At 41.1% G+C, this 20,839-nt stretch overlaps 1 protein-coding gene across 1 annotated transcript in view; it reads left to right on the top strand.

Annotated features, from left to right (window-relative positions):
- The window catches only part of srbd1 (S1 RNA binding domain 1), a gene marked incomplete at both ends in the record, with an annotated part of 50,144 nt that extends 31,110 nt beyond the window's left edge, over positions 1-19,034 (top strand). The window contains 5 exons of the mRNA XM_083923369.1: positions 9,072-9,178; positions 10,503-10,670; positions 10,886-11,026; positions 16,471-16,655; positions 18,742-19,034. Coding sequence (XP_083779495.1) covers positions 9,072-9,178; positions 10,503-10,670; positions 10,886-11,026; positions 16,471-16,655; positions 18,742-19,034 — 894 coding nt within the window. The remainder of the gene's footprint in view (positions 1-9,071; positions 9,179-10,502; positions 10,671-10,885; positions 11,027-16,470; positions 16,656-18,741) is intronic.
- Positions 19,035-20,839: the final 1,805 nt, after the last annotated feature.

The following is a 20,839-nucleotide window of genomic DNA, read 5'->3' as shown; positions in this document are numbered from 1 at the left end:
AGAAAGCATCCCAAATGGTAACCACTTAAAAGGAGAGAGAGCAGAGAAAGTAAGGGGATAATTAATAGGAAAGCAGAGTTAAAAAAGGAAAAAAGCAACGATGGGGAGATTTAAGGGTGGCGGGGAAAATGGAGATTTGGAAGAGAAAGTAGGAGGCCATATTGTGCAAGTGCTTTTGCATGAGTGGTTGAGTGTGTGTTAGGTCACAGGCCCGTGTCTCTCATCACGTCCTGACTGGGCTCTCTGGGGTACCTGGGGTTCTGCACCTCCCGCGCTCAGATCATGTGACTAGGTCAACAAATGATAATATAACCAGGTAAATAAACTCCGGGTGTTGACAGATATGAGATGGGACATCACTCTGACCTGCGTGTCAGCTCACACAAACACACACACACACACACGTACAGACGCTATCCTCCCAACGGTTAATTGTGTGTATGTGCTCGGATGTGTGTACATTTGTATTATGGGTGGATGTGTACGTGGAAGAATAAGAAAAGTGCACTCATGCATATATGAGTTTTCTAGCGAGTTCTTTTGTGTGATTCATGGCATTTTGCGCTTTCTGAAAGTTTATTGCCATTAGACCAAAAAGCATAAGGGCAGATGTAACTCTAGACAGCTGGCACAGCATGCTCTCTCTTTCTCTCTCCCTCCGCTGACCCAGTGAGTGACAGCTCTGAGAGAAAGGAGGAAATGAGCTGAGGGCTAAAAAAGTGAGGCCCATTAAATTCAGATTGGACGTAACTATTGGTGTGGGAACATTGTTTTCACTACAGCACCTCTGGCAGACAGGTTTTTCTAGATACTGAGGTTGCCAGATACTGTACACGTCTGTTTGAATGGCAGTGTTATTAGCTTTTAAAAAAAATAAATACATTTGTGTTATCTACCGTACAGTACATTTAATTGACTTCTGATATATTTGAGATAAATTAGAGTTTTAGTTTAGAACACAAACATTTCAGAAGTCTTGTGTCTCTTTTTATAATAAGAAAATGAATGGGTGTGGCCTTTGGACCTCCTCCATCTGTCAGCTCTTTATGTTGCTATAGTCTGTTGACAGCTGGGTAATCCCCAGGGCTGTGAAACTAACTGCTACTGGAAAATACACACACAGGCACACACTGCTGTGCAAGAAAACATTGCCCGCTAGCCGGATATTAAAGGAACTGTCACTCTTCCCCTCATCTCTTTCTACCGTTCTCCTTCTCTCACTCCCTTTTTCATCTTCCTTGCTAGAATTTTCCTGCTCTTGTCCCAAAGGCTCCCCTTCCTCTGCCTTTCTTTCATGCCCGATTGTCTTCTCTCTCTCAAGTGGTCGAACATGTATGTGGACATACACTACCCTGTAAGCACTGTAGAACATGCAGTGGCATCAGATGTAGCTGAAGGTACTTGTTTGCTGCTTGTTGGCACAATATCAGTCAATGTTTGAACCAGAGAATCCAAATATGGTCAGAAAATTAAGAGTCTAGATAGGGCTGAGGTATTGCAAGGAAGCTGCAAAGCCCTGGATCAGTGACTGAAAATACCTGATTCAGCTTGTAGCACATATTGTTGGCATTTCTGGGCTGTTATTGTGGGGTGACACTTGTGCCTTTTTGTCATCAGTCTCTCGTTGCCTTATTGACATTATTTTGTATTTAGACCTTTTATAAAATGTATATCATTCACTTAAGTTTTGTATTTCTACAGGTAGGTTTTCCATCAATAGTGTTGAGTTTCTTTTGAACCAGCCACATTTGCATGAGTCTGGCTTATCGGATGTACAGTGCTGGGATAAATTCTGACATGTTTCACTCACGCACTAGATGTCATGGCATTCTCCTTCTCCTCCACAATCTCTGCTATGTACTGTATTTTGCAAGGGCACTGTCGCTACATCAGGGGCTTTGTGCAGAAGACTATTGTTATTGGTTTAAATAAATGCAAACATGTCAGAGCATGTATCCCCCCTATCCTAGAATGTTAACTTGTGCAGCCAGACCCTGCTTCATCACTAACACAGTACTGTGCAGGTAAGTCTGGCACTACAAGAATACTTTTGCATTGACTTAAACATCCAGTTGACTGAATTTGGGGTTTCTCCCCCCACAGCTAGTGCAAGGGATGTCAGTTTTCACACCAAGGTCACTTTGCCTGTACAGTGCTGTGTATATGCAGCCGTGCAAATGAGCATGTGTGCGCTAAAGCATGATATCTTTCACTCTCGAATGGTAGTGCCTACAGGGGAGACAGGAGCAAACAGAGCTGAGAGACGGAAGGAGAGCCAGAAATGGAGGGTTGACAGTGATTGATGGTTCCTGCCTCTGTGTTTTGAGTCATGGGAAAAAAACAAAACTGGATCCTAAAGACTCTATCAGTGGCAGAAGCTGCCAAACATTATCTGCTACAGTTTTAATTATTTCCCTTGGGTCTGTTACAGCATGTGTCTGTGTGTTTGTGTGTTGGAGAAGTTGTGAGATGAGTCAAGCTTGTATCTTTACTTGTAAAATCGGAGTCTCATGTCAAATTTTTACTTATTCAACAATTTAAAAAACAATTAAAAGCTGTTGTCATGTCAGCTACCTATTCTAGGGCTGTACAGTTTGCATGTAGCAAAGGGTGTTTGTGCTTCAGTGGTGAGCTTTTTAAGTAAGTATATGTTTTATTCTACAGCTACCACCTAATTTAAGCTAAGTTAAAGTGAAAAATAAAATCAATCGGATTATAAACAGGGATACACTTTTGGGTGTATATGACGATATCAGCTGATCTGAGCTAACACTACTGTGAAAGTTATTCCCTGTACCGGTCTGGAAACGTCCCCTGTTGCGATTTTCTCATGCTCTGTTTTGCAGTCCCTCAGGTAATGTGCGTATGTGTGATTGTTTTACAGGAAGTGGAGAAACACTCATTCATGAAAGGTGTTCAAATAACATAAAACATCTCCTTGCTGTCATATCACTTTCAGCTTCTGATTTATGACAGGCATTTAACCATTTAACTATGCTCATATTCACACATGCACACAGCCAAGTCTACGTACTGGGAAAAATATGCAGTATGTTCAAGAGGGAGTTCCCAGAGGCCTAATAGAAGTTGTCAGTCAAGAAGTGCATGACCTTCAGATAACCTCATGCACCTTGTTAATTTTGTACGTAGTCCACGATTATTGGAGAGTGATAGATATTCAGTAGCAGCTTCGGAGCATCGTCACACACACAAACACACAAACTGGAGCACACAGCTGGAGAGACTACACACCAAATACTGGCTTCTAATTGTTCCTTTTGGAATTTAGAAACACTTTAGAAGTTTCAAAACACAGGCAAACTCTTGTGTATCTCAGGACGATTGAAGCGTCACAACTTTCCTATTATTAAAGATGCTGCATGTACAGCCAAAGGACTGAAGGTACAGAAAGGTTGCAGGGGTTCAAATGCCCTTCTTAATCTGTCCTCACATGGCATCAACCCCTCCCCTGCAGTCTCATTTATTTGCTCCATGAGGGCTAATTGTTCAGTCCCTTAATGTAAAATACTGTAAGAGCTAGCACTGATATTTATCTTCTGATGAAGCTAAGTAGTGTTAAAATTTCAGGTTGTCTGACTCACCAGATGTAGACTATTGGGATAAAGCCTGCCATTGGCCGCCATAATATTCCCCTTCCACTATCGACTGTACAATATTTGGACACACCGTTGCTGCTTAGTGCCACCCAAGATGATTGTGAATTGTTTGAATAATGGGTAAAGACTCTCATTGGCTGCACCACCCCCCCACCCCCCAGAAGAAAATATTTAATAATAATCTTACAGTTATCCTTCCATCATTTACTGCCTAGTGGTTCTTGGTGCATGCAGCCATTCTGGCTCCAGCGTGGTTCCAGTTGCCAAGCTGTTAGTGGCATCATTTATTAACACTGTTTCAGTCTGTTGACAGTCTGAAGACCTCCGCCATCATTGTCAGTCAACACCTTAAGTCTCAGCACTTGCTTCACCTCTCTTTTTCCTCTCTGGTGCTCTTTATTTATCATGGATTGTGGATTTAGATTAGATATATTTCTCATGTTGTAACACATTTGTGTTTCTGTATCAGAGAAAAGGACATCAATCTTTTTCAGTTTCTCAGCGAAATAACTCACAGAGAAGCTTGTTTGGGGTTTCTGTCTTTCTTCCTGCTATTTCACACCACTCTCTTTTTCTCTATCTCTCTCTGATTGACATGTGGTAACTCAGCGGCATTTAAGTACTCAAGGTGCAGACAGAAGTACTTTGTTTTTGCGTTTTGGTTGGCTGGCTTCAGCTAGTTTCCGGCCAACCCAAACATGACCTCCATACACAAAGATCCAGTCCATTGGCTCTGGATGATTTTGAGGTTTGGGGGTGCGGGCGTTGGGACCGAGGAATGGAGGTGGTTTTAAAAATGGTTTGTAGCGTAGCTATCAGGTGGATAAAAAAAATGTGCTTGTGTCCATACCAAAGATTGGGGATACATACACACTTGTGTTTGTCTCAAAATATGGTTAATATCTACTGGTATTATGTCATTGACTTTCTATTGTGAAACCATACTTCAAATCTATCTCTATGGCCCCACACCACCCTGCGGTACTAATTTAAATTCTAAGAATAAAGTTTAGGGTGAAATAGACAACACAACCACAGAGATAGAAAGAACAGTACGGAAAAATTAATACAAGATGTTAGACATCAGAGAGGAAGCTATAATTAAAGAAGTGTAGAAAAGCTGGATTACAGCTGAATGGTGTTAACAGAGTCATATGAAAGAAGAAACACTCAACATGAGGACTGTCATGGCTACGATGATCTTTCTGCGATTTGTTTTGATTTCTCCAGTTTACCCCTATGTGAGATTAATGAAAGCAAGAGAGAGGGAGAAAAAGAGATTTGTGGCCTGAGAAATAGATCGAAGGATAAAGAACGACCTGCTCCATTGGTGCAGTTAGTGCCACTGTAAACTGAGCAGAGCACCATCAGGGCCTCTCTTGTCGGCTGTCAGGACAGACATACACGTACTGGATTGTGAGTATGTATGTTTAATAGAGCAGAACTTGCTTGTTTTCTTTCTCTCCAAATCTGTGTTGCTTTACACGATTGTCCTGGTTTTCCTCTTAACTTGAATTTTCTGGTCATCTGAGATTCTGTTGCTGGCCTCTAAAAAAAACACTTTTTTTTCATTATTTCTCGTGGGAGTGTGTTTGTGTTTCTTCTTTATGAGAGTGTTTATTTTACTGTGCATATACATTTGTGGTAACGTTTGATTTTGTGGGACGAGTCAGGGACTAGATACATTGTGCCTTATCTTTTTGACCAGATATCGATTGTTATTAAGCCATCTCAAAGGGCTTTTGGGCCCACATACATTGTAAAGTTAATAATAGCATTGTACTGTTTTTGACCAGGCCAGTCAATAAAAATGTTGAATTCTAGCCTTGGCCTCAAGTTGTGATTGGCTAAGGGTAAACTTGAAGTCAGAATTTTTTTTTCCCTGGACGGCCCTTCAAGTGAACTATTTTTTTCACCATACAGTACATGCCAATGTGAATTTATAATAAATAGCTGAGGTTTTGCATCGTTCATGTGTAAAATAAAGGCAGAAGGTTGAGCTATTGCCCAGCTCACTTAAATCAGCTCTGCCAACTTGTACAGTGTTTATTTTTTCCTTTGGCAATAAATTATTTTTAAAACATTCAGTTTTCAGCAAAATACGAAGTTTCAATTCATGATTGCATTACTGTCAGTTTTGTTTTTGCCAAATCAACAGTGTTTCTGTGTACCACAGAATGGAATCCTGAACTCTTTGTCTTTTAGCAAATCATTATAGAATCATTAGCAAGCAATTAAAAACTTTATTTATTTAGTCCTGCTCATTTCATGGAAAATACCTTGTGCTTCACATCATTTTTTATAACCAAATACTCAAATGTTGCTCTGGCCAAAATAAAAATGCTTATAAAATACTACTTATGTAAGTAATACTTCAAGAACTCGTAAACAGCTGTTTAGAAAGGATTGTGTAGGATTGTTTAAATGCTGCCAGTTGATCTCATATTGGTTGGCTGTCTGACTACATTTTTACTTTTTTCTCCCCATTTCTTGATGAAATGAGTGCTTATTCAAATTAAGTTACAGTTTCAGTTCAGTTGAGTTTTTCCTCTCCCAAATTGAGCACAGTTATGTACTGTGGTGTGCATGTTCACCGTGTGTGTTAGCAGCGACACTACCTAAGCTCCTCTTGTGCTACTCCCACCTCTATTAAGTTTCAATAAGTATGTGAGAACACATTCACTGGGGTTTTATTGCAGGTTAAAACTCAAACTGCCTTGCACACCTCCACCTTTCTCGTGTGAAAACATTCTTCTCAGGTGTGATGTTACTGACTGTCTCCTCTTTCTATATCTTCTCACCGGAAATACTAAAACTGTGTGAAAAGTGTGAACTTGTTATTGTTTGGAAAGTTATTTTTATTGTCTCCAAAATGCCTCCGGCTGTAGTGCCTCAGATTTCTCACAAAGAAACAGACTGCAGGTCACATGATGAGTCACTAGAGGTCCTGTGTTGTGCTGTCCCTCCAGTACCGCCTCATCTCTCGCTGTCTTTTTCCGTCTTCCCCTCTGCTGAATCAGTGTTTACCCTGCTTATTGTAGGCTAGGTTTAAACTTTTGTTTCTGATATAACTAATTCATTAAAACTTCAAAAGAGTTTCTTGCAAACAGGACAAATACCAATAATAACCTGAGCTAATTAAATCGAAACAGATTAAATGCAGTGATTAGTTACTGAGGAACCTGTTAACAGCTGCTATAGGTTGTACAACAGTTGCTCCAGAATGAAGGGGAAAGTGTGTTTCTTGATGTTCATCTGAAACTTTTGTATATGCACATGTAACAACAGTGTCAGTGTCATTACACAGGGCTCAACATTCACTTTTAAAAATGGTCGCCAGGCTGTTAACCAGACATCAGCGTTTGGTCGTTATTTATGATAATTTGTCAGTTGGCCACCATGTTAAAACGTGGTGGCCAACTGCAACCAAAGGCCAAAAATTGGTTGCCAATTTTTTTAAATGTTTGCCAATGGCCACCTTGCAACCTGGCAACTGTTCCTGTCGAGCTCTGTTATAGTGCTAGTGTATAACCCTATAATTAAAAGTTCCATGATTGTAAAAACAGAAACCATGGGTGTTTAATCTTTTACATTAAATACCAAATCAAAAAATGAAATGCCTTACTTTAGAGATTAAATGTTAACACAGAATACTATTAATCTGTGCTCTCAACATCACATCAGCAATATGAATCCCATATATATTGTTGTTGACAGCCATTAAATGCAGCATATGTTGTTTGCTTTGATAGACTTTTAAAGTACCTGAGTGAGTTCTTTAACCGCACGTTTGAAGCTGATAACCTTTCTCTCTGGGTGTTTCATCTGCTGCTGTTTCATCTGCGGCCTTTTGGTCATTTTGGGCTTGAATGCTGCCCCCTCTTGATGTCATCCTTAATACAATAAAATATTTAGAAAATTCCATGAAAAGTTTGTTATTTTGTTTAATTTAATTGAGTCCAAGTGGTAGACTCACTCCTCACCTGTTTGCTATGCGTTATGTCTTAAAGAATGCAAAACATGTACAGTACATCTCATGTGTCGTGGTCTTTCAGATAAAAAAATACAAGCAGTTAAAATGACAAATTATTGAATGAATTAACAAATTGATTGATTGATTTGACTTGGTTCAAAGTAGTTAATGTTTCCTGTAGGAGTCATGTGTGTTCTTTCACACTCTCTGCCCCCCCCCCCCCCCCTCTCTCTGTCTCTGTCTGTGTCCTCATCTGTCTTGCTGTCCTGTTCTTTCTGACAGAGAAGGGTGTGTTTTCTAGCTGGTGTTGTTGTTACCTGTTTACAGAACAGTGTTTGTTCAGAGCTTGATCATGTTACAGGACAACTCATGCTAGGTTCAGTCACGTTCACACATAGCACATGCAAGCACTTGCACACACACACAGTACACAGACATCGCCCAACAGTAGTCTAGTTTAGACTGTCAGCTAATCCTCGAGCAGTTGCTGAGGCATCAGTCTGCAGCTGAACTCCTTGGTTTTTGGCCCTGTAGCGCAGCTCGGGGCTTCTGTTTGTCAGGGGACGACTGCTGACCTCATAGAATTTCTTAAATCTTATTTTGGTATGTTTGTTTTGATTAAGATTTTTTCACTCCACTCAGCTCCCCTTTCCTTTCCTTCATTTGGAGTGCTGGCTGCCCTCCATGCTCCTTATTAGGAAAAAGATTTCAGCCTTTCTGGAAAATATGTCCCGATCGATTTCGAGGATCTTTATCGACAGCGAGCTACACTAGCGAGAATGTGGTGTTAGCAGGAGAGAGAGATTGTTGACAAGCCAAACTAAACATTCCATCTCTCTTTTCCCCCCTGTGCTCACTCTCTCTTTCTCTCTCTCTCTCCCGCGTGCTCTCTGTCTGTCTCTCTCTGTCTGTCTCTCTCTGACTGTCTCTCTGCATCTTACTTGCTGTACTAGGTCAATCAAACCTTTCGCTCTCAGCTTGTCAGTATTTTGATGCTAACACTCTGTTGCTGTTTATCTCTTTAAGGATGACATTTTAACTCTCCCCTTGGGGGAATCATGTCTACACAGGACCGAGGAGTAGTAGACAACAAAAATGGAATATAATGTAGAATAAATATAAAATATTATAGAGATTTTGTAAACAGAACATTATTACAATATCTCACATTTATTAAAAGGTCTGCATTGAAACATACTGGATTCTACAGACATGCTTCAAACTACATCATTGCAACAGCAGAAGGCAGCAATATTGGCTTTAGAATGAGACATCATTTTCCTTTCATTGCAATTTTTTTTTACTGTGATTCCAACTCTTAAAAGATTAAAAAGGTCCTAAACCACTATGATGTCATGTGTGTGTTTGTGTGATTGACGTCTGTCAGATAAAAGCAGTAATCCATTGTTGTTTTCTCTGCTAATCCAGTGTTCGGCCTGACGTTTCTTCTTTGTGTGTCTTTGCTAAATGTGTATTCCTAGCATGACGTGTCAGCTGGAGCTCTGAAGGCGGCACTGGATGGCGTGGTGCAGGAATGTGTGAGCTTCGTCGGGGTGGACATTAACATCTGCTCTGAGACGCTGATGAGGTAGACGCCGCGTGAAGACACAGATACACATGTGATCACAAGCAAGTGCACAAAGACACACATGCAAATTGTGGATCAGAGGTGAAGTAGGGCTTAGACCTCTGACATACTTTCCCCTCGCAGTCACAACATGGCAAAGTTTCATTCACACTCATGCACAGGCGCACACTCATGCACAGGCGCACGCTCGCACACATGTACGCACACACACAAACACACACACACACACACACACACACACACACACACACACACACACACGCACACACACACACGCACACACACACGCACACACACACAAACCTGCCAGCTTTCTGTTTAGACTAATGCATCACACCCTGGCCTCACTTATTGGGCTGACTGGAATCAACTAAGGGGATTAGGTAAGGTACACACATGCACATACACACCCATCACTCTCACACATAGAAATGTATACGCATGCGTCGTTGCAAATATCTTTGGTAGTACACTGTGTACTCATACACTCACTTACCACAACATGTGCAGTATAGACATGTGATTTAAAAGAAAAGGAAGTGTACAAATTTGATACACAAACTTAAACTAGATACAAACGGTATAAAATGAGTTGGCATTAGCTGCAGGGCAGGCATCAGGTCATCTGTTTACCTGTCTGCTCTGCAAGTGAGCTTTTTCCATTCCTTCCAGAAGTTATGCTACACACATTAAACACACACAGACGTGTTGATGACTGAGGTATTATGTGGAGTGTTGACATTTCTGCGTCTTTTAGTGTGAGTGAGTCACTGTGGGCATTAACAGAGCAGACCTAATTGAGTTTCAAATCACCTCTCTTCATTGCTCGGCCAAAACTGGACAAATGTACTCACTAAATATTGGCTCACGTGTGTCTCTTTTGAGTGTTTCCCCTGCTTATTTGAATGCCAGGACACGGTCTGCACAATCTGCTCTGTTTGTTTGTACATCATGAAATCAGGGGCCAGATGTACAAATGATACATAAACATACAAAAAAAGTGCATACATCTTTTCCCACACATAAACTGGCATTCATGAAAGAAGAATGTGCTGTGAAAAGTGCAAAGTACACATGATATGTCGTGCATGAAAACACGATGATGATTTACTGGTACATGATGAAATAGTGGTATGGCCGCAATAAACGGACATCATTTTGAAACTTTGATTTCCCTCCAGTTTATTTTTTCAATGAACTGTTCCTCGCATTATCATCAAATGTGGAACAGCACCCTCAGATATAAAGATACTTCCAGAAATTTGATAAATAGCTGATGTGGTGTGTGACATTTCCCCTTTTTATTTGTTGTTTCCTCTCCTAGGCATGTAGCAGGCCTAAATGTTGGCAGAGCACGGAATATTGCAGAGTGGAGAGAGCAGAATGGTCCCTTCAGCAACAGGGAGCAACTCAAACTGGTCAAAGGCATGGGGCCCAAGACTTACCAGCAGTGTGCCGGCTTCATTAGAATCAACCCGCAAACCCTACACAGGTACACACTCATATGTATCTATGCTGTATGTACAGATGCATACAAGCACAGGCACCTACCCATTTCTCATTTAACTGCAAACACATATTTCCTCACTTACATCTAGGGATATCTAGTCAAGAAGTTAGTATTGGTTAGTACTGAATACACACATTCTGGACTTTTGGACTTGGCTTTTTGGAACTTTAATATGCATTTCTTTCTTGTCCAAACAGTGCCAAATCCTCATCTCACCCTGTACCAGAGAAACCAGCAGCTAAGAAGGGCAAAGGAAAGGCTGGAGTCAACATACCAACAACATGTAACCCCCTGGACCAGACCTGTATACACCCAGAGTCCTACCATGTGGCAGAGAGGTACACACACACACACACAACACACACACACACACACACACACACACACACACACACACACACACACACACACACACACACACACACACACACACACACACACACACACACACACACACACACACAAATGCCTACCCCAATGGCCAGTGCATGTTCAGGCTAAGATGGAGTTGATTTTGACACTGTCTCATATGGGGCTGGTTATAGTGGTGGAGGACTCTGATTTGATTTACACAGACATGGGATACAAGAGAGGAGGCGATGGCTTTGTACATGTGTATGTCAGTGTGACTGTCTGTGTATGTGTGTTTCCTCGTGTGAGAAATTGTTAGTGCTGCTGATGCTGATATCAAAAACATATTGAACATTGTGTGTGCATGTGTGTGGGTGGGTTTGTGTGTGTGAGGGCTCCCTCTCCTACAGCTGTAGTCACTCAACTGTGTTTAGTCTACATAAGTTCTGACACTAGTGGCTCTAAGCATCGCTCCCCTTGTGTTGATGTGCCTTTAATGGCCTCCATGTATGTGTTTGAGTGGATGCGTCTCTATGTGCATGTGTGAAGATAGATTGATATCTATCCTACTTTATCTAAGTGACCATGAGTTTTTGTGCATCTGTGTGTTCAGCATAGACTGCATCTTACAGTATATCAAAGAGCTCCAGAGGCTTAAATGAAAAATAACCACCACCTACTATATCCCCTTTATTTCTTTCTCCTTACATTTGCCCTCGCTGTTTCCACACATGTTTTTTGGGTAGACAACTTTCTCTTTCTCATCCATCCATCGCTCTTTCTCCGTCTATCTTTTGTTTTTAGTGGTGTTTGTTATTACAACTCAGTAAGGTGCTCAAATGCTTCAGTCACGGGGCCCTCTTAAACGTCAGTCATTACCCACACCTGGCTGACAGACAGGGCTGGACTTTAACTGGACTTTATCTGTGGATTAATCTGAATAAAAAAAAAAGACTTACTATAAAATATAATAGTTCAAATATTTTCTTTCTTTGCTGTGCCATAAGTTAATCAAAGTTCAACTTTTGAACTCCCGACAGACTTGCCAGGCAGGAAAAGATGCAGTAGGTGTATCCCTCAGTCTACTTTTTTGTTAAGTCTAAATTTTTGCTCTGTTCTATTGTCTGCAGCTGGTCTTGGCTTCTTTATTGTACATTAAATATCCTACATTAAGCCAAATAGTTGGCAGTGTGTCATAGAAAATCACATCATCATATCTACTGTGCATTTCTATTTCTTGTCCTTTGTCTTTTTTCTCTCCATCATTAAATCTTTCTCCTGCTTCTCACTAGTCTATTTATCATTTTCTGTTTTTCCTGCTGTTCAGAACTCTTAACCCTGTGCTGGCAAATGTCGTATCCTTTGTTATGACTACCTTATAATCCATGTCTGGCAACTGACTCAATTCAGTACAAATTCATTCCTCACCTGCTCGCACATATATTTTGTGATGGCCTCAGTTTTATAAACTTTTGAAAGAATTTGAGAACCAAAACTTTGTGCCTTGTGGATTGACACAAGGCACAAAGTTGCATGTCACATCCCCTTTAAATGTCATGACATCCATGTCAGCACTTACTTGGTTGTGTCCTGGCTCTGCAAAGTAGACCATCATACTTGGTGAGTGTGCAGTGGAGCCTGATTTGGCTGTCTGTATACATAAACCCTCAACATTAAAGTTGTAAAGTTGTCATTCATCATTTTAAAAAAAAAAAGACATTTCTACCTTGATACGTTTCTTAGTCATTCATAGAAAGAGATTGTTTCATTTCTAATTTATGACGACATTGCAGCGCGTTCCTTTCTTTCTTTGAGTTTTGCTCAGCATACCATGTAAAGGGTTTTTATATTTAGCTTTACTTTTTTAAAGTTAATCATATTTTGAAAATGCTTCCCCTTAAAATCAGTAATTAGTATATTGGGACACATTTCTGTTAAAAAAACAATTCAGATTTGCATAGACTGTCACAATGTCATGACAGCACAATGAGCCAGACAGAGAGATCCACAAAAAAAGTAATATAGCTCATCCTCCACCTTCTGCTCCCTGTCTGCTCATAATGTCATATGCTAGATTCCACTGCGCCCGGCCGACCCCAATCTGAGCTGACGAGTCAGTGATTGCTCATGAACTCCAATCAAAATGTGAGACTAGGCAGCACTGATTAAGAATCAAGTTACTGTATTGCCTAATTCCTGTGTAAAGTGTTTTCTGGAACATAATTTAGTGTACCGTTTAGCTCTACATAAAGAGGATTGTCTGGCCGGTCGGACTTGGTCTCAATCTTTCTCATTTTAAAGCTAAACGGTACACTAAAATATGTTTCTGAAAACACTCCAGCGAGAAAAAGGTAACAGAATCTTGTAGCGCAGCTCTTCCAAGTTTCACAGTTTGATCAGATTTCATGAGCCGTCATTAACACTGTCAGAGACTCCTCAGTCGGTCCGGCGCAGTGGAATCTTGTAGATACCGTTATGAGCAGACAGAGAGCAGAAGCTGGAGGAAGAGCTACAGTTCTGTTCCACAGATCATCCATGTGTCGTTGTGTTGTCAGGATATAGTGACAATTTTTCATAGAAAGTAACCAGCTTCAGATTTAACCCCTTTAAATGAACACTTATAAAGGTGTGGAGAGCTCATTGCTCTTCTCACATCCTCACCTTCAATGAAAGATGATGAAAGAAAGAGGTATACAGGGAGGGTTGTGGAGGAATGCTGTGTGTGTGCGTGTGTGTGCGTGTGTGTGCGTGTGCGTGCGGTATAAGGAATATCATGTTCATCACATTAGTGCAACTAGATCCTCCATTACTGCTCACAGCCCCCACATCACCTTCTTTTTGAAACCATATACAACATTCGCACACTTCATCCACCTTTTGTTTCACAAAGATATATTTGCGTAACAGAAACAATGTTTATGCATCTGTAAAGAATTTTAATATCCACTTGTAGACGACCTACTCTATTACAATATATAACATCAAAATCTCAATGAAGCTTATTGTTGTTAAGAAGTTGGCTCCATTCCATGAAATATATAGTATTACTCTGGTATGAGAGAAAGGGGTTCCACTCTGTGATACTTCTCTGATATGTAACAGTCGGGGCCCAATATTTCTATAATACAAGACAGAGTGGGTTCTTGCTGTTGGCCTGGATAAAATCTATATCCTAGCCCACCCAGCCCCACATTTACACGTACACACACATCACATATACACACACAGTGTTGGTAGTAATTATATAAGTATGAACCCAACAGTGGTGGAGGCCTCTGGACTCCTGGAACCCCTTAAATACTAACATACACCCTTGGAAAAAATAGATGGCTAACACACGCACACACACCTGAAAGTAAAACGCACCAACCACCTAAAAGCATTCTAAGACCCAGAGCCAGAATACAAGCTGCTCTTAAATTCAAAACTATGTTCACACTATCAACCCTACTCTTTTTCTCTATCATTCCATCTTGATTATTTTTGATACTCATAAGTTAAGATGGATACTCCCGAATTTGAAACTGATAGCGTGCATCCTCTTGAACCTTAGTGTTCATACGTTTGGAAGTTGGATGTTAGAAGTGTTTGAGGTTCTTTGTCGATGACTCTCCATTGAGAAAAGCCAGCACTAATATATATATATGAACAGAAAAGCTGGCGGTATTTTAAGTTAATTGAAGTCTTAGTGATCCATAAACAGCTTTTTTTATATCTCCAGTAAGATGATAAGTTTCTTTATGAATGTCTGTGAAGAATAGTAAATGGGAAAACAGTTATGATATACTGTCAGTTGTTGTACTTTAGTAGGAGAGAATATTTCCTCCTCTGCTGCATTTTATATTCAGTGCTGCAGATGAATACCCAACAAAATGTATTCGGCTACATTTCTTTTTGGACACGGCAGAGAAAGACGTGAAATATTGTGCGTAAGAGAGAGAGGAAGAGGGATGACCTACAGCAAAGTTCCTGGGCTGTATTCGAACCATGGGGGCTATGTGGTATGCGTCTTAGACCACTAGGCCTCTAAGATGCAAGTATTCATTTTCCTGTGAAGAGATATATGCTTGGAAAGTTGAGAAGCCTAGGGAGACGCAGGAGACAAGATCCTAGTGTTAGACAGGCGTCCATTTTGGTCCAAAGGTGCTGTTTCCTCACCACTAAGCCATTTCTGGCACATACTCGGCCACTATTTTGTACTGATCTGGCTCACTGTGTTGAAGGATTGATTCCGCTTGTCTCCCTCTTTTGGACGGTAGACGGTGCCTTAGCTGGCCGGGGCCTCACCACTCACAGCTGTCTCATACATAGTTTGTACACAAGCCGTGTCCTGTTACATCCGCGCTGTCTCTGCTACTGCCAAACGAGCATTTCTGAACAACATTGTGTATGAATCAACTTTGTGTGTGTGTATGTGTGTGTGTGTGTCCACCTGTTCTGTCCATCATTGGGCGGGGGGACAGCTGCGGAGTCTGTTAGGCGTCAGGCTGCCAGTGAGCGACATCCATCATGGACGCTGCCCAGCTGGTCCACACATGAACAAATGCATAGAGGCAAATACATTCACATCTATCACCAGCTGTGGAAAGTGCCTACTGTAAATAATATATACAATACGTAGAAAAACTTACACAGACACATATCACACATCTTTCCACAATGCAAGTTTGTTACTGTGTTTAGAATGTAAACTAGCTAATTAGTTTGGATTTTGAATCTCTGGCTCAGTGAGTGTTAAATGGTGCAACCTGAGTGACTGTCTAGACATTTTGGAGGTGGGACATCCCGCTTTAATAAAGTGATAGGAGGAGATTTTTCCAGGCTGTGGACAGATGAACCAACACTCCAACCTTAGCAAAGTGGAGGCAGTTTCATGAGACAAGGTGTCAGGGCGTTTACAGCCCACTGTGGATTTACCTGATTTAATAGGGGGCAAAATAGATGTGTATTTGTGCTTGTGTGTGTGCTTTTAGAACCCCGCCTCAGCAGCTCATGACTTTCTGTGTAATTACTCCCACACCTCTCCTGCCCGCCCTCCTTTCTCCCCCAGCCCCCTCTCACTTTAACTGCATTAGCTTAGCTTTTCCCCCCTACTTCCTACGATTTTGCCTTTCTCATCTTTTGTTTCTATTCTTTTTGACAGTTTTACTTTTCCTTTCCTAATCATTCTTCCCAGTCTGTCGTCACTTTATCCCCCCTCCTCCCGTCCTTTCCTCCTTTCCTGCTCTGTTACTCCATCCCTCATAGGCCCAGGTTTCTCCTTCAGTCTGTGAGGGAGGTGGTGCACTCTATACTAACTCTTTCTCTTGCTGGCCACGACATGAACTTGTGTGCATACTGTACCTACACACACAAAACAGTTAGTTTGTGTATTTGCAATCAGTTTCAAATTATATTTTACATATTTTTTACGAAACTCACTCCTGTCCAGGTTTCTGTCCCTCGTGGGTGGGAGTGCAGACCAGATTGGGAGTCCCGGCCTGCGACAGTCTGTGGAGAGCAAGGTTAGGACCAGCAGTGTCGAGCAACTGGCCAAGACTGTGGACACCACGCCAGAGACCCTCAAACTCATCATAGATGGCCTCACTCAGCCCCCTGGGTTTGACATAAGACAAAGTAAGACTCCTGTTTGCTCTCACTTTCCTGCACTCTTTCCCCTCTGTCGTGTGTCAACCTCCAGCACCACCACAAAAACTAATCATACTTCCATTGTTAATTGTGTTCTAGTAGAGACTGATTGCAATCATTAAACATTCCTTAAACATATATGTTATCTTTATTGATTGGAATAGAGAAAATATTATTACAACCCCAAATACTGTATGTTCCGGGTCAATTTGACCCAGAGGGTCACAAAAGTGAAACAATACATGGGTTAACAGCGTGATTTAAAATTGAGGGGGAAAAAAACACAAACATGAAGAAGTCTATTGACAAGAAATTTTAATGAGAAAAGAAATTCAGCATATTCATTAACTCAACATTGACACAGACCTTTCAAATGGTTTGATATTTCAGATTGTGAGAGGAACTGAACAATGTTGACATGCGTTTACTCGCAACATTTATCAATTAATAGGAATCTAAATCAGGGAAATCTACAGTTAAACTACTGTATGTTCATATATTTTTGCGCAAGATCTTGTCACTGAACACAAAACTGTCAGTGTTTATGATATGAAAAGTCAAAGACTGCACATATCTGAATCCATGAGTCGCAGTAACTTCTATTAGTCTTTCATCTTATATCATCTTATAATGTCCCTTATTGATCCCTACTGACCAGAGAATAGAAAGGTGAACATATTTGAACGTATTTGTCCAGTTTTCTGATCGGTTTGCTAGTTGCAAACTGTCTTTTCCAGTGCCTTTTAAAATAGGCATGTCTTGGCACTATAACTTGATAGGATCTGACAGTGCTGTGGCTCCCTCCCTGTAGCCGAACAATGCAAGTAGTACATATCTGACAGCGTGTGATGGGTCCAGCAGACTGTGCTGTTGGACGCGATATCTTTACACGTGCATACACATACACCTGTTTTTCTCCTTCAACTCATGCTCTTCTGATCAGGCACACATAAACATACCTATGAAATCATACACAGTCACAAAACTTTAGAAATTCAGACATTTTGCAGTAGTTCAAATTCAGTTTCAAATTCAAATTCGCATTTAGCTGAAAGCCATGTTTTGGAAATAAATCTAATATATGTACAATTTAACAAGCTTATTCAGTGGTAAAGAGGAAACATAAGTAAAAGCAGCTATAATGCTGCTACGCGTGGGACTGTTTGACAAATAATAAAGCACTGAGAGCTAGTATTTTAGAGATGGTACACACTATTTGAAAAGAAAAAAAAAGTGCGTGCTATTCTCTTTGATTCTGGAAACACAATTTTAAGAATAACCATGTAAGAAAAAACAAATTAGTTAATGGCCTTCTCCTACGATATAAAGAAACATAGGTCAAGGCCACTTGGTCTGTTGTCCTTCTGTAAAACAAGGACGAAAGTGCAAACTTAATTTCACCTGTGTTTATAAAACGTTTTTACAATTGCTGTCTGGTTTCCAGACTGGTGAGTTGAATACAAAATAATTTCCGCAACTTATTACCAGGCTCTCCTTTTTCACAGAGTTTCATGCAGGGAGAAAAAAAACAGTCAAGCCTCGATACCCGGTTAGTGCCGGCTAACTCTACTTTAAATTAAGGAACGCAGCTTCAAGGTTCATTCTCAGGTTGGCCCTATTCGGTGTCAGCACACTACGCTTGGCCTCCTAGCCAGTGCTCAGCTGAGTAAACAGATGGGCCGAAGCTACCACATGAAATCAGTGCTGTGGGGAGGATAATTGGACCGGACTATTTCCTGGGGCTCGAGCCTTCCTTGTTTGTGTTAATGCTATGGAAAGGAAAAAGATCTCTCATGAACAGGCGGAGTGGAAAGTGGCGTAGAATAGAATGGTGAAAAATGTGGAAGTATGCAGACACGAGTATTGGGTTGCTGCTTGAAATGTAATATCTGTTTGTCATTTCTGCCCCGCCCCCTCGCTTTCCTGCATCCCCTTTTCCTGTCTCTCCTCCCAAGCGTGTGTGCTAGCTACCAACCATGCCTGATTTTGTCATAGATATCTCTCCTTCACGTCCACCTAGCCACCTCACTCACTTTTGTGATATTCTCTCTCTTGCTCTTTTTTTGCCATCCAGATTTTGGGCAGGCGGACTTTAAGCGGGGCATTGTGTCGATGAGTGATCTGCGGGTGGGTGCAGTACTCACGGGCCGGGTGGACAACACAACTCTGTTCGGGGCTTTTGTAGATATCGGTGTTGGGCGCGCGGGCCTCATCCACAAGAGCAACATCACCCTGGACAAACTGCCTGTCAGCCAGCGCCGCCGCAGCCTGGCACTGGGACCTGGGGAACGGGTGGAGGTCCGAGTCCTGAATGTGGACCTTCAGAGGGGACGGATCGGGCTGGACCTGATCAGGGTCCTGCAATAGAGTCATTTATGTAATGGCCCTTTGTGATCATAATAACACACATTCAACCAGTGCCATTATTTGAGAGGGCTTGCAGTTTACAGTTCCTGTAAAAATGGTCAAATAAAAAGACTGCTTGTTCATTTAAATTTCATCCAACTCCAGACTTGATCACAGTTATGTTAGTGGCAGGGAGGCTTTCTTTCCCCTGAAGATGTTTTCTCAGGTAGTACTTATTTTTTGTTGTCTGTTAACTTCCTGGTTAGCTAACTGCACACTCTGCTGTTTACTAGTCATTAGAAGAAGGTGGGATGACTTATTGAAATGGAAACCACAATTATTTGCACTTTAGCATTAGATAGCTTTGTACTGTTCTTAAGCTGCCATTGCTTATTTTTCATGAATTATTATATGAATAATACTATTGTAATATTCATATAACTAATCCAACTCTTCAAGATATGTGTTGTTTTGTACGGCTCTGAACAGTTTGCCAGGACACTTTCTCATTCATTATTATTCAGTGCAGCTTTGTTTACTGTGTTTGTGGACACTGGAACAAACCAGCTGAGGGACTCAACATGTTCATGTGCAGATGAGGTTTTGACATTAAAAATATTTATTGTATACTTTCTTGATGTACTTTACATGTTTTTCAAACTGAAGTGTGATCTGATACACATTGGAAAGCAGAGGCATGGATAAGAATTGAAAAGAGGGAGGAGGGCATGGAGGAAGAAAACGAAGGTGGGCGAAATAGAGCGATGGAAAGAGAGAAGAAGACACCAGTTAAAACACAAGTTCTTCCAGGAACAGGAAAATATGAATACACAGAATGAGTGGGCTGGAGGAGGGGTGGGCGGAGAGAGGGATAGGAGGAGGAGGGGAGTGTTTCTATCTCCCAGACTGCAGTTAAGCCTGAAGGCTTTTTAGGCATGGTCCCAGACACAATTATCCCAGGACACACACACACAAACACACACTAATCAGCTGCTTCAAAATTAATCCCAGACTCCCCATCCACATTATCTAATTTGTTTGTTTTTATGAAACTGGAATAAATAAAAAAAAAATACATAAAATATGGTTCTGGGGAAGCCTGAGGTCCCTGTGCTAAACCTTATACTGAATGCAGAGTACCTAATCACCGTTAGTGCCGCTACTACGCTATCCCCCCTTTGGGGAACAAATGGAATATATTCTAGACACACAAGCAAGAAGAGATGTTCGATCAAGGTTAATCAGAAGTGGCAGTTTGCTCAGTGAGGATCTGAGAAAACTACACAAACGCACATATAGACTAGCTTCAGATACTGGATTTCATTTTCATTCTTCGTCCAATCATTTTTCAAAAGGAATTCCATTTTCTAATCAAGGTGCCTTATTTTATTTGATGTTAACTCCCTTTGTCATTTTGTTGTCTTGTGTTTGTTTTGATCTCATATACTGTAGCTCGGTGCCATCTCTTGCTGTAATGTTTCCAGCGTTTTTTGTTTTGTGAAACACATGTATTCCTTCAAGTAGACACAGCTTCCCTCAGCATCATTCCTGCTTTTCCTGCCTTTAATTTTCCTCCCTCTGCTAAACGTGAGCACACAGATGGGACAGGCAATCTGGCAGCCAGCTACTGCTGCCCCTTGGAGTTTTTGTCAAACACTGACCAGTAATGAGCCTGTGTTAAGAAGAAGAATGACTGCGGGAGTAGTTGTGTAGTTCCCTGTTATCCTCGGCTGCACTGGTCCACAGCTGTTGTGTTGTGGAGTGAGCTCAGGTGTGTCTTGACGTTTTGGTGAAATGTGAAGAAAATTGATGGTAAGCTATTTATT

Source organism: Echiichthys vipera (genome assembly GCF_963691815.1).
Source record: "Echiichthys vipera genome assembly, chromosome: 11".
Lineage (NCBI taxonomy): Eukaryota > Metazoa > Chordata > Actinopteri > Perciformes > Trachinidae > Echiichthys > Echiichthys vipera.
The sequence above is the reverse complement of the archived record's forward strand: the minus strand, read 5'-3'. Positions and strand labels throughout refer to the sequence as shown.